The sequence below is a fragment of the Salvia miltiorrhiza genome, chromosome 8 (assembly GCF_028751815.1).
Source record: "Salvia miltiorrhiza cultivar Shanhuang (shh) chromosome 8, IMPLAD_Smil_shh, whole genome shotgun sequence".
NCBI classification, from domain to species: domain Eukaryota; kingdom Viridiplantae; phylum Streptophyta; class Magnoliopsida; order Lamiales; family Lamiaceae; genus Salvia; species Salvia miltiorrhiza.
In genome coordinates, this window is record NC_080394.1 from 35,307,287 (window position 1) to 35,322,443 (window position 15,157).

A 15,157-nucleotide genomic window follows, 5' to 3' on the forward strand; every position below is an offset into this window, starting at 1 on the left:
GGAGTATTATTAAATATCTTGCATTAATTTTATCATGTTTATATAATTATAATATACGATGAGCATCTTAGATAGGACATGCGCACTATCAATAAAGCACAAACATACAATATTCATACTATTGCTTCATCCAAAAAATAATTCGATCATTCGGTAATTGAAAAGGTAAGAGGATATGAATTGCTGAATATTTTAGGAGTCTGAATTTTATCTTTTATATTGTATTCCTTTTAGTTCTCTTTATTTAAGTGTTTGTGTTAGGTGGAAAGCATCAAAGATACAGTAACAAAAACCATATTGGAATATGCTTCTTTGCGTTTCTAAATTATTTTTCACCTGTAGGAATATGCTCGAGAACCTTTTGTTGTATTAATTTTTAGGCTATTCAAATTTTATATTTTAGTATTACCCTTTTTCTCCTCTTCCTGTTTTTTGGATATTTTTGAGTGACGAGCCCTCTGATTTGTAGTATATGAAGTATTTTTTTTCAATTTGCAGTACAATCAAAAGATCTACAATTAGTCTATTATAATGTATAGTAATTTGCATTTTACATAATTAATACATACCTTATAAGAATATGATATTTCGTAATTTTCATGTCAAGATTTATCACACCAAGTGTTAGAATTAATAATACAAAGTGCAAAATAATTTATTTGTGTCAACACTAATGTGAATATTTGGCATGAATTGTGCGAAATAATATACTGCGTCCTACAAAAGTGTGCATCACTTTTAGTGACACATATTTGAATAAAATGTTAGATGTGTGTATTCGGAGTGGAGAAAGTGGTCCATTTTATTATAAAGTAAGAGTAAAAAATAAGGAATCAGTGGTAGGGTAGTGTCCAAAAATAACAAATGCACGCTCTTATAGGATGTCCCAAAATAAAAAGAAGTGCACATTCTTGTGGGACGGATTGAGTATTAATATAATTTGTACCAAGCCCTCGGTGCGAAATACATTGAGACCAATGATGTGAAATAGCATATTTGTATCATTCGTCCCACAAAAATAACGCAATAAAAAATTAATAGACACTACAAGAAAATACGGCTCTAACGACTGAAATTTCGATAGTTATTCCCCCGAAAACGGTCGTTAATTGTGTTAAAGACCGAATTAACGACCGTTTTTGGTGGTCGCTGTTTCCATCATCGTTTCGGGGCCCAACGACCGTTTTTAATTTAACGACCGAATTTTTTTTAACAACCGAATTTTTGGTAGTAAAAAAATTTAAAAAATATATTTTTTTGAAAAAAAATACTATTTTTTTTTATCAATCTATCCTTGTATCGAATTTTGATATTTCTAATGTATTTTGGACTTAATTGCATACGATTTGACGAACTTCCCAGTGAGTCACCCATCTTAATAGTGCTCTAATCAAGTACTATTAATCTTGAAGTTCCTTTTGAATAGTCATCATTTAATAACACACGTATTATTGATATAACTAATACTTATTAATTCATTTAAACTCTATTTAGATATACAATATCATTCATTCATAACCTTAGTTTATGTCGAGATGATATCTAAGACTTGTGGTGCCGACGAAAAAGTGACAGTAAATATACGATCGAATTTAAAATAATAAAAAAATTAATATTATCATTATTTTTTTTAAAGAAAATATTGTGAAAAATAATAATCAATTTTAAAATATTCTCAATAATTTAAAAATAATTAAATATTTATATATATAATAAAAATAAAAAATACAAAAAATAAAAATAAAATATTAACGATCGAATTTTTGGTCGTTAAAAAAAATAAAAAATAAATATAAATATAAATAAAATAAATAAAAAAACAATATTAACGAACGAATTTTCGGTCATTAAAAAATAAAAAAATAAAATTATATAATTAATGACCAAATTTTCGATCGTTAAAAAATTAAAATAAATAAAAAATATATAAAGTAAATAAAAATTAAATAAAATAAAAAAAATAAAAAACAACATTAACGACTGGATTTTCAATCGTTAAAAAATAAATATAAATAAAATATAAATGGGTTAAGTACCAAATATCTCGCCTATCGATGACGTCCCTATCGCGCTCAGGACCCTATAGTCAGGATAAACGTTGTTTGCTACCTTAACGTGGCAAAATTGAACCAATTTCCCCCCGCCACTTAACGGAGCTTCACATCGTTAGAAATATTATTATTTTTTTATTTTTAATTAAGGTGGGCCCCAACTCGCCTTCTCTCTCTCAATTCCGGCAGGGGGCATTTGCTATCGGTCATTCTTTTCTCCCTGACTCAGCTCGACACAGCTCAATCACCGCCGCTGCTCCATCGCCCCGGCAAGAAGCGGCGCCACTGGTCACCCTCTTCTTCCCGACTCGACCCCAGACACAAGACCCTCACCCACACGCGTGAACTGTGCGCCGTTTCCTTCCTTGGCGACGGCAAGACGCCGCCGTCTCCCTCTCTCATTCCGGTGACTGCAGTGGCCAGCGGAGCCAGCCATTGCCCAAAGCCCCATCTCTCTCTCTCTAATCGACGGCGGCGGCAGCGCCTAGCTGCTGCTGTCTGTCGAAGACAGAGGGAGGGTGCGGCATGGCGGTTCCGTTGGCTACTACCAGGTCAAGGACGCAGAGGAGAGAGAAGGCGGTGAGAAATAGGGAGGCAGCTAGGACGCGACGGTCGGCGGTAGCTCGGAGCTACTGCCCGGCTGAATGAAGGGAGAGGGAGACCAGGGCGAGAGGCAGCGGCAGCCTTCGTTGCTGCTCGCCAGAATTGAGAAGGAGGCGAACTGGGGCCCACTTTTATTAAAATAAAAAAATGATTTATTCTAACGGTGTTAACATCCATTAAGTGGCGGGGAAGCGGGAATTGGTTCGATTTTGCCATGTTGAGGTAGCAAACAGCGCTTATCTTGACTATAGGATTCTACGCGCGATAGGGACGCCATCGATAAGGGGTATTTGGTACTTAACCCAATATAAAAATAAAAGAAATAAAAAAATACTAACGACCGAAAAATAATACTCCCTCCGTCCGCCAAAAGTATGGCACAATTACTATATTTGGCGTCCGCAAAAAGTATTCCACTTTCCTTTTAAAGCCATGGTCCCACCATCCACCTTTATATTTTATCCTTACAAACACTCTTTATTTACAAAAAAACTCATCCCAAATTCAATCTCAACCACACATCTCATAAAGTGGTGGGACTCTTTCTCCACTACATCAACATCATCACCAATTTTATTAAATCTCGTGCCCAGCCAAAGTGTCATACTTTTGGCAGACGGAGGGAGTATTAACAACTGAAAATTTGGTCTTTAAAAAAATAAAAAATAAAAAATTTAAAACAAACAAATAAAAAAAATAAAAAATTTAAAAAATATTAACAACCGAATTTTGAGTCGTTAAAAAATAAAAAATAAATAAAAATAAAAATATTAACGACCAAATTTTCGGTCGTTAAAAAAATAAAATAATAGAATAATCAAAAAATAATTAACGATCGTAGTTTCGGTCGTTAAAAAATAAAAATAAAAAATCGACCGTGAAACGATCGTAGATCATCAGTCGTTATACACGTGTTTTCTTGTAATGAGACTTGCAGTTTGTTCTAACAAATTCAACTGTAATTGATGAATAAATATTTTATTCATTTTCCAAACAAACAATTATAATCACATGAGCAAATTAACATAAAATAACACGAAATCTGGAAAGTCTAGCTATTACTAACGGTACAAATTAGTTCAACAGCGCAGGTGAATCCTCGTATGGTTGGAGAATGTTTTTTGTACCCTCCTATTACAAACGGTACAAATTCGATAAAAGGAAGGCATCACTCGGCTACAAAGTCAGAGGTAAATCTTGAAATGTTGTAAGAGCATTTTATTATCCCTTCTAGAACTAGTGGCGCTGCTTATAGCTGAATAAGCGGTTTGATACAATAGATCTTGAAACTGATGGTATGAATTCGTATCACTTCATTTTAGATCTAGATTTATTTTTTTATAATTCTTGTAGATCTGCAACTCCTTGAACTACTGGAACTTATCAGAGAAAACATCGAGAGAGAAATGAGAGATTGAGAAAGAGCAATAGCAACAATAGATGCACGGCGACAAACTAAGGTCAGAGATAGAGGAAATGTGAAAATAATAAAAAGAGAGAGCGGATGTGTGACGTACATACAATAAAGAATATGCGGAGGTTAATAACATAATATAGTTCAAACCATTTAATTTTCCTGGATATGCCATTATTTTGCTATACTTTAACTTCTATTTTCTTATTGCCCAAACAACGTTTTTTTAGGTTTGACTACCTTTTTTGTTTGAAAGATTTAATGGCATTTGATTCGAAAAATATCCTCGAGATAAAGAGGCATTACATTAAAGTTTTATATATTTTTAACTATAAAACAATTATATATATTTTTTGAGGAAAACGACTGAATAATTTAATATCACATATCGCCTTAATTAGGTTTTTTAAGGCTAGTAATTATTGGTTTACTATAAAACTAGTACGTTCGCCCGTGTGATGCATGATAAGTATCAAAATTAAATGATGTATTTAAATAAATAAATAAATAAAAATATTAAAAGAATCAAAATATAAGCAAATGTAAAATATATTTTAAAAATACAACAAAATAATCCACATCAATTACACAATAAAACCCTATTTTGAAAACGTAAATTTTTAATTTTGTATAAAGTGTAATGACCATAATAATTATTAAATAATTAAAAATTATTTGATAATGAAAATTAACATTATACATTATTCTAATTATAATTTATTATGCATCATAATAAATAAATAAATATTTCAATACACAAATATAAATAAAAAGTAATATTTGAAATTATATTTTTAATATATACTAATTATTTACACTAATTACTCAATTAAGCACCTAAATTTGAAAATGAATAAATTGTCAAATTTGTATTTTCAATAATCAATACCAATTAATTTTATTAATTAATAATGAATATAAATTCCTCAAAAAAATTAAAAGCAAATATAAATATAGAGAATAAGTTATGTATGAAATAAATATTTTAAAATGTAGATCACCATCTATTTGTTTATAGTTTAATATAGAGTAAAATTTTGGAATAGCCAAAATGGATCATAAAACACAAATTATGGCCACTCATTGAAAAAACATAAATTTTGGCCATTTTTATAGCTTTGGGACGTTTTTGCCATTAATTGGGCGGACTGGGTAGGGTCAGGAGCGCGAGTCGCGTGCCGGGTAGGTTCAGGCACGCGGGTTGGGTTAGGCACTTATGGCACCAAACATGCAGAACAAATATAGAAACAACAACATCATCTAAACCCTAAATGAATAATCTAAACCCTAGGGGAAGTGTTTAAAAAGTTCCTTTTGGCTTGGGGGTCGGTGGGGTCGGGGGTCTGATCACTAATTTCTTAGCAACAAATACCGCAACTAACACGGTGCAATTGTAGCAAATAATCAGTAACCGAGTATCGTATCCACAGGGACTGACACAACGAAATAACTCTAGCTATCTCCTAAACATACTATAACAGTAGACAGGCAACAAAAAGTAGGAAGGTTTGATTAGCACTAAATTCAGATAACAACAAATAAAATAAGGTAAAAACTCAAATAATAAAATACTCTGACCCTAGGGATGTACTTTTACTAATTAATTATATGCATTTAATCTATTGATTCAATTACCAATTTAATCCAACCCTGATGAGAGATCACAGAACTATTCACAAGCTTCTCTATCGAACACATATGAAAGTAGATTAATTTACCCCCTTCACATTCAAGACTCCAAGGAATAAATTAACTCCCAAGAGTACACAAAGAATAGCTCCTTATAGTTTCACCTATCTCATTCAAGTGTCAAGGCTACTACTATAACATGCATTCCTGAATCGGCTGAACAATTATCGCATTCAAGACTCAAACTGAACAGCTAGACATGCAAATTATTGGCCAAATAATTCACAAGAAATTAAGCACCAGGAATCATGAATCACAAGTTGGAGGGCAAATTGATATCAATAAATCATACACACATAACTAATCAGCTATATACAAACCCTAGGTTCAGATGAAAGAACTAGCTGGACCTCATAAAATAAAATAAAAGCATAAATAAAAGAAAGCAATTGAAATAAATAAAATAGATAAAACCCGGAAGAAATTCTGGATGAACAGCTTGAATCTTGAATCTTGCAGGAAAAGAAATCTAATCTATGAAAGCATTAAAATCCTAAGTCTAAAACTGAAAAATATGAAAAGAGGTAAAGAGATGTGAAAAGATGTGTCTAATAGGTCAGGGAAAGGACCTATATATAGGCACAGGAGATAAATACAGTGTAGAGCTCGAAAATACTGATAAAATCCGAAAATCCCGCAAAATCCCGAAAATTCGGAAATTCCCGTCGGGCACTATTCACTGCTGTGCGCGACTTTCTTGTTTCGGCCATATCTTCCTCGTCCGAACTCGGATTTGCGAACCGTTTGCGCCTACGAACTCGTATCGAGACGAACTACAACTTTCATTAAGATCAACAGTCCAAATTCGAACTCCATATTTCTGTAAAATTCATCAAAGTACGAGAAAGTAACATATTTCACAAGATAAAACAATTTAAGCACAAAACAATCATCCAACACTCAATTTCCTATAAAATTAACATCATAAGAACACTAAAAACCATGGAAACATGAGTGTTATCAGGGTCTGGGGGGTAGACAGGGCAGGGGGAGTAAAAAAAAAATTCGTTGGCACTTATGGCACTAATAGTGCCATAAGTGCCTAACCCGACCCGCGTGCCTGATCCTACCCGACACGCGACCCGCGCTCCTGACCCTTTCCAGTCCGCCCAATTAGGGGTATATTAGGCATATTGCCTAATTAATGGCCATAATTTGTGTTTTTTCAATTAGTGGCCAAATATTGTGTTTGCATGTTCAATGTGGCCATTTGACACCATTGTTTCTTATTATAATAGCGCTTTTTAACATTTTCACATATTTTTTTAATGCACATTCAAATCATAATTATCCGGTCATATATATACATTTGGAATATTAGGCAGAACAAATTAAATACAAAATTGATTGGTATTTGAATTATTGAAAATACAAATTTGTTAATTTTTAAAAAATGAATGGTGAAATAATGTTTTACTCTGAAACTTTAAATAATCATAAGAGCATCCGCAATGGGCTTACTTATAGCCTACTTGATAGCTTACTTGATAGTGGAGGACCACATTGAATAAATAGTGCTGCATTGGGGTTACTTGATAGCCTACTTGATAACATTAGTTTTGATTTTTATGTTTTTCATTTAAATTTAATTGCTCAAATTTAAATAACATATTTTTCTAATAGTTAAATACGCCATTAAACAAAAATTCGCACGCGCCTAAATCTCCCCCCATCGTGCATACTCGAGGACTCGAGTAGCACTCGAGTAACCCACCCCTGCAACACCCTACTCGAGTAGAGTGCAACACTTTACTCGAGTAGGCACTCGAGTAGGTGCGTTACTGATGCTCAAAGTTACTTGTTCCAAATCTATTTTTGATTATCTATATTTCAAAATAAATTTATTGTGTCATAAGCTTTAATGTAAGATTCATATCGAAGAAAAATATGAAACAAATTTGACTATTTTAATAAATAAATAAATAAATAAAGAGTTTAACAACATTCTTTTGAAATAGTATCATACTATAGTCTATATAAGATCTTTATATTACATATATTTTTTATTTATAAAACAATACTCAATATGCATCTTAAATTAAAAATCATTATAAAAATAATTAAAAACAAATTATAACAAATAAATTATGTTAATTTAAAATTTTACATATTAAACATTTTCATTTTCTCCCTCCTCCATCCTGTCTCCCCATTTCTCTTTCCTCACTCCTTTTTCGTTTTTTCCCTGTATTTTGGCTAGTGGGAAGTAGTTATATTATATCTCCTCTCCCATTTTTACTCAACTTCTATTATTGCCTTCAATCGATGATTTTATTGCAAAATTGCTACAATTTTGGCGGTAAAAATATATAGGGTTAATTACGCCAAAAACAATGAACTTTGGGCCAATTTTCAAACTTGCCATGAACTTTTTTTTTATCAAAAATTCCCTGAACTTAAGGGATTGAACAATTTTCCATGTTTTTTTGCTCCGGTAAAGCTCCGAGCTGACGTGTCGCTTACGTGGTAATACCAAGCTGACCTGTCGCCTACGTGGTAATACCGAGCTGATGTGGCACGTACATGGTAATACCGAGCTGATGTCGGCAGAGCAGAGCAGATTCGGCAGAGCAGATTCAGCAGAGCAGAGTCGGCAGAGCTGGCAGAGCTGCCTCTGGCAAGGCTTAGTCAGCTCTGGAATTGAAGAATACTTTGCTCTGGAATTGAAGAATACTTAGTCAGCTCTGGAATTGAAGAATTCTGCCGCCGCCCTTCTCCACCACCACACCTCTTTCTCCATCGGTCTCCCCCACCACCATCACCAGATCCGCCGCCCCCTCCGCTCCTCCACCCCCATCACCAGAGCTCTGCCATCGTTGACCACCATCTCCTCCTGCATCGCTATCATCTTCTTCGATGAGCCTGGGACCTCCATTGAAGGAATCGGATGGGTGAATTAAAAATTTGTCGATTTGGGGAATGAGTTTCCTTTAATTGTTGGGAAATTTTCGATTTTGATATTGTGTATGTGTGTGTTAGCGTTGCTGGTGTTGAAAATCAAGCAAATAGACAGAAAATTAGGGCTCTGCGTTGGGGGTGGACCGGATGTAGCCGCTGCCCTCCGATGTAGTCGCTGCAGATTTCTTTCTGACGACGATGGTGGTGGCGTCTTTGGGGGTGGACGAAGAAAGAGCATTAGACAGAATATTAGGGCTCTGCAAGACTGAGGGTAGGGGTGGTCCGGTAAGCGGCTCCTCGCCGGAGTTCGGAGAGGAGAAGACGGGGGCTCGAATTTAAGGTAAAACGACGTCGTTTTACCCCCCAACTAAACGACGTCGTTTTGGTTTCCGTCCAGCGGCGCCATGTCATATTTCGGGTGACTGAAAAGTGCCATGTCAGCACTCTATTTGGGGTTTTCTCAAAACCATGGCAAAATTGATCAATTAGTTAAGTTCTGGGAAAATTTACTAAAAAAAAAGTTCTGGGAAAACTTGGAAATCGGCCAAAAGTTCATGATTTTTCGCGTAATTAACCCAAATATATACTACAAATTGTATTTTAATATTATATATAGATATATAGGACCTAATAGTAAAAATAAGACTGTAACTTATCAATATTTTTAGAAAGATGATTATATATTACGAAATTTATAAATAAGGACTATATGTTACGGAATTTGAAAATGAGAACTGTAACTTTCATTTTTTATAATTACGCTCCTATTTAACATATCAAAATAAGGACTATAGCTTTCATCACGGTCCAAAATAGGAGTATAAATGTAAAAAATGAAGTTATAGTCCTCATTTTCAAATTTTGTAACATATATTCCTTATTTTCAAATTTCATAATATATAGTCCTCTTTCTGAAAATATTGAAAGTTATAGTCCTGTTTTTACCATTAGGTCTAGATATATAGATTAGATCCATTTTCATTATCATCTTGCTCTTTATTTGTAGGGTTAATTATATTTTATGTCTCTAGCTTTTAAGAATTTCTATAAAATAAAAATATCACTCAATTTTCATTTTAAATTCAAAATCTTCCATGTTCAAAGCTTTCAACAAAATATCCACAGTTTTCAGCACATTTCAAAAAATTTCAACATTCATCGTTTTCCAAAAAGTCTTGCTATAAAAAATTTGACAACGAAATGATGAATCATCTCGTCGAATTCTTAGATGATTTTTTTTTTCAATTTATCCAATAAAACGACGTCATTCCCTTTCACCTATGAATTTAGCAAGGTGACTCGAAATTCAGCTCCAAAAGTTGTACAACAAGAAGTTACTATTTTTTAAAAAATATTGAAAGTCAGAGGCTTTGATAAAAAATTAAAGGTAAGGACATTTTGTGAAAAAACGTTAAAAGTTGGGGACAATCTAAAAATATTTTGTGAAAAAATCTAAAAATTAGAGGGTTTTTAATAGAGATGAAAATTGAGGACCTTTTGTGAAAAATATTGAAAATTAAGAAGTTTTTGATTAAAAATTAAAATTTGAAGCTATTTTGAAAAAAAAGATGATATTAGGTACAATCGAGTGTACCGTACAATCAGATTGCATCATCACTTAGACCATAACCCGCATCTTGATTCAAACCCATATTCTGACTCGAACCTTATAAATAATATTGGATCAATTTGATTGTACGGTATACTCGATTGTACCTAAATTTTTGTGTTTTGTAAAAACGTTGAAAAATGTTACAGAAGGCATGATTAATCTTTTTTATATTACCATAATGGTAGTAGTGATTTAAAAATTTTATGCAATCGCGCTATAGTACCGAAGATGTTAACTTATAATGATAACATTAAATATAAGTGATTTAATTTTTCATTTTTTCTAATATCATCAATTTTAAGTTAGGAAGACCCTATTCGTTAACTATTTATAACCCATCATTCTAAATATTTCAATAAACTTCACTATTTTTTATTTAATTTTATTTAGTGGAAAATAATTTCTCATCACATGCCTCACTGAGAACTCTAGGAGTTCACATAATCATTTTGCAGTTTTCGACACAGTCGATGAAACTTGAAAGCACACAGATTTAGTCAGATTAATTTCTTGTCGCCCAAACAAAACCTTAATTTCCAATCTCATCTAAATCAACGGCTCTAAATAGCACCAACCTCCTCTACAAATACACGCCCATTTTCTTCTCCGCCTTCTATATCGTCAAAAGCATCACTCTACCCTTTTCTCTCTACTTTAAACCTCTCTCTCGCTCTAGATCTAATTTATCTCTGAAATGGCCACTATCAAGAGCATCAAGGCCCGTCAGATCTTCGACAGTCGTGGCAATCCTACAGTCGAGGTGCGTTCACTACCATCTTCTGCTTAATTTTTACATATCTTTGTGGATCTATTTCATGTTCATCTTGAAGTAATACTAACTTATGTTAGATTGATTGGTTTAATACATAAACTTTAATATTGTCATGCATCAGTTGTTTTTGTTTGTAGTGATAATGTTTGGTTGTGTGGACTAACTGTAGGTTGATGTGCTTACATCCAATGGAGTGTTTGCTAGAGCTGCCGTTCCTAGTGGCGCATCCACTGGTAAGATCTGAATCCTTGCGCTTATTTAATTTTATTATATCCCCAAATGATTTATCCGGAGTCTTGAACATTAATTTATATACGAAAACGATACTTTAAGGGGGTTTTATTTAAATTGTTTAGTTTGATTCTTTTACTAGATGAACTCCTCTATTTTCTTAGACTTCTCCTGATGTTTTCGTACGATGCTTTGTTCAACAGTATTTGATGCGGATTTTGTTTTTTTAAGTTTTCTTTCAGTAACTTGATGTCGATGATCTGTGTTTGTTACATGATATAATCATAGTTGGTAGTGCAACTGCCTGCTGAATAAAAGTCTGCGACACTCTTTAGATGATGCTTTTATTGATTTTAATTTATTTAAATCTTATTTTAGGAATTTATGAGGCTCTTGAACTGAGGGATGGAGGATCCGACTACCTTGGCAAGGGTGTCTCAAAGGTCAGTGTTCGCTGTGTATTTGTCTATAGATGTGTTTTCCATGAGAAATCTGAGTGCAACTTAATTTTTTTTGATGTTCTGGTGTGTTTTGTTAGGCTGTTAACAACGTCAACAGTATCATTGCACCTGCCCTTGTTGGAAAGGTTTGTTTTCCTTGACTCGTTACAGGATGAAACTGTCTTGTGAATTTAGTGACATTACTGAACCGATGGTGATTCCTTTTTATTTTTTTATTTTTCAGGACCCAACAGATCAAACTGGCATTGATAATTTCATGGTTCACCAACTTGATGGAACACAGAATGAGTGGGGTTGGTGCAAGCAAAAGGTATCCTAGTGTATCTATTTATTTGTTGGTGTTTTCCTCTTTTCTTTTCTTGGGGTAATATATTAATTGGATGATAAAACTGTTATTCTGAAGCTTGGAGCAAACGCTATTCTTGCGGTGTCCCTCGCTGTCTGCAAAGCTGGAGCTGCTGTCCTCAATATTCCTCTGTACAAGGTATACGGGATGTACATCAGTATTTTTGGGTTGACATGTCTTTTCTGCTGTATGTTTCTAGCATGATCAAACCATTGAATCCTTGAATTATTCAACTTCCAACATTAATATTTTCCAAATTTGTTGCTGAATATGATTTCTAGTACCTACTATGTTGTCTGTTTGATTAGATAACTGACATGATTACTCTTTCTGCTATCAGCACATTGCCAACCTAGCTGGTAACAAGAACATGGTGCTCCCTGTGCCTGCTTTCAATGTCATCAATGGTGGATCACATGCTGGAAACAAACTTGCCATGCAGGCATGTCTATGATGCAAGTTTGTTTGAATCGTCTTACTGCCATAATCAAATTCTGTCTCACTCAAAATAAACCTTTTTTCCTGCAGGAGTTCATGATTCTTCCTATTGGAGCTTCTTCCTTCAAGGAGGCCATGAAGATGGGTGTGGAAGTCTATCACCATTTGAAGGCAAGTTATATCTCTTGGTTCTCTGCCCCTCCGGGCTCCTACAACTCTGCCAATCAATTTCTGGAGCTATTTCTAGCTTTAAAGTTTAATAGCTTTGGCTGCCTTGTTTTAGGAAAGATCTAGTATAGAAGTTACATTTTTTTCTTCTTGCATTTAGGGTGTTCTGAGTCTCTCTGTCTAAAAATAAGTTAATTTTTGAAGTCTCTAGTGTACAAGTCTCTCTTGAATTTTCTAATCAATGTCGTGAACCTATTCTGTTTATAATATCAGACCTGAACTTTGATTTCAGGCTGTTATTAAGAAGAAATATGGACAGGATGCCACTAATGTTGGTGATGAGGGTGGTTTTGCTCCTAACATTCAGGTATCATATACTACTTTGGATGGCATTGCTTCTTCATTTCTTTTGTGTCGTAGAATATTTACATTTTCAACATTACTGCTATTTACAGGAGAACAAGGAGGGTCTTGAACTGCTGAAGACAGCTATTGCCAAAGCAGGTTATACTGATAAAGTGAGTTCTTATTTCTGCATTACTGACTCCTGTATTGTGTTTCTTCTTTTAGCTGCATTAACCTGTTAAATGGTATTGATGCTGCAATTATTTATTCCTTCTTCCTAGGTTGTTATTGGAATGGATGTTGCTGCATCTGAATTTTATGGAGAAGACAAGACTTATGATTTGAACTTCAAGGAAGAGGCAAGTTAACTACACTGCAATTTCATAGAATTAGAATACGTGTTGTCTGTAGCTTTTCTATTCTCACATTCCTCGCTTTGTCCCTGCAGAACAACAATGGGAAAGATAAGATCTCCGGCAACCAACTCAAGGATCTCTACAAGTCATTTGTGTCCGAGTACCCTATTGTGTCAATTGAAGATCCATTTGACCAGGATGACTGGGAGCACTATGCCAAAATGACTGCAGAATGTGGTACTCAAGTGCAGATTGTGGGAGACGATCTCCTTGTCACCAACCCAAAGGTAATTGGCAATCTGAATTGTAGTTTATGTTACTTTTTGCTGGGTCAAGGACTTTGTTGAAATTTATATTTTGAATTCTTTTTTTTTTTTTGATGAAATTACATTATAAATAATACAAACCACACACACCCCACCTAGTGATTATTGTGGCCGAGAGTACTCGAACCTGTGACCTCTTGGACAACAGGCAACCACCCCAACCACTAGGCCATCCCAAGGGGACATTTTGAATTCTTACTTTGCTGGTTATTTACATCTGCAGAGAGTTGAGAAGGCAATCAAGGAGAAGAGCTGCAATGCCCTTCTTCTTAAGGTATGGCTACATTTTCTGCAATCACCCAATCAATGGAGCCTCTTATGATCCTTATTCCTTAGTAGTAGTAAATTTATACATCTTGTTGATTCCAGGTTAACCAAATTGGATCTGTGACTGAGAGTATTGAAGCTGTAAAAATGTCGAAGCATGCTGGATGGGGTGTGATGACCAGCCACCGCAGGTATGATATTTTGGATGTTTGTATGTATTGTGGTCGAAATTGTATTGAGAGATACTCAAAAAATTTCATTCTCAATGCAGTGGGGAAACCGAAGACACTTTCATTGCTGATCTTGCTGTTGGATTGTCCACGGTAATTCTCGTTTTAAACTTTGTACAGTTACTCGCCCCCCCTCATTTTATCCACTGTAATATACCTGTGCTGAAATCTATTACCTCGCTTCATCTGTCAGGGCCAAATTAAGACTGGAGCACCTTGCAGATCCGAACGTCTTGCAAAATACAACCAGGCAAGGATCTGATATTCATAACCTTTTATTTCTCTCTTGTTTGGTTTTCTTATCCGGTCAAATAAACAAAGTGGTATCTTGGGTGCAGCTGCTGAGGATTGAGGAGGAACTTGGTTCGGAAGCAGTGTATGCAGGAGCCAACTTCCGCACACCCGTTGCTCCCTACTAGACACTTATAAATTCAATGGAGGCGTGACTGCGGCTTTAAATAATGTCTCGTAGAACTTGCTATGTTTTGGGAAATTGAAGACGTTTGAATAATCGAAATTTTTGGTTTTAGACCTTTAGCGAGTCTTGAACTGAAACTCTTCACGCTGAGGCTTGAGCATGTTGTAAAATCTCTCATTGAAATTCTCTTCCAGAGTTCCGGAATGCCGTGTTTTCATCTTATGAACTAACCTTCCTATTTTATTGTGTTTGTTTCTTGGCTGTTGGTATGCTAACGAAGATCAAGAATGTTTTTCCTTAGATAAAGAGACTATACTTACTAAGAGACTATACTTTTTTTTGTGTTAATGTTACTCCTTAGAGTGAAAATAAAGAATAAAAAATTGACAAAAATTTATTTTATAAAAGAGGAGGGATTTAATAGGTGATTTTTTTTATATACTTTATCTTCTTTTAATAAATTTACAATGTGAACATGCACAATAGAAAGTTTTTGTGTAATCAATTTACTTTCAAATGAAACACATAATAG

At 34.3% G+C, this 15,157-nt stretch overlaps 1 protein-coding gene across 1 annotated transcript; it reads left to right on the top strand.

Moving 5' to 3' along the window:
- Positions 1-10,626: 10,626 nt before the first annotated feature.
- On the top strand, positions 10,627-14,847 carry LOC130997925 (enolase). The gene is made up of 17 exons (XM_057923353.1): positions 10,627-11,027; positions 11,209-11,272; positions 11,649-11,713; positions 11,809-11,856; positions 11,955-12,041; positions 12,135-12,215; positions 12,418-12,519; positions 12,606-12,686; positions 12,976-13,050; positions 13,139-13,201; positions 13,310-13,387; positions 13,477-13,671; positions 13,934-13,984; positions 14,080-14,168; positions 14,249-14,300; positions 14,401-14,457; positions 14,546-14,847. Exons 1-17 carry the CDS (start codon positions 10,962-10,964, stop codon positions 14,624-14,626), a joined length of 1,335 nt encoding a protein of 444 aa, XP_057779336.1. The 5' UTR covers positions 10,627-10,961; the 3' UTR covers positions 14,627-14,847.
- Positions 14,848-15,157: the final 310 nt, after the last annotated feature.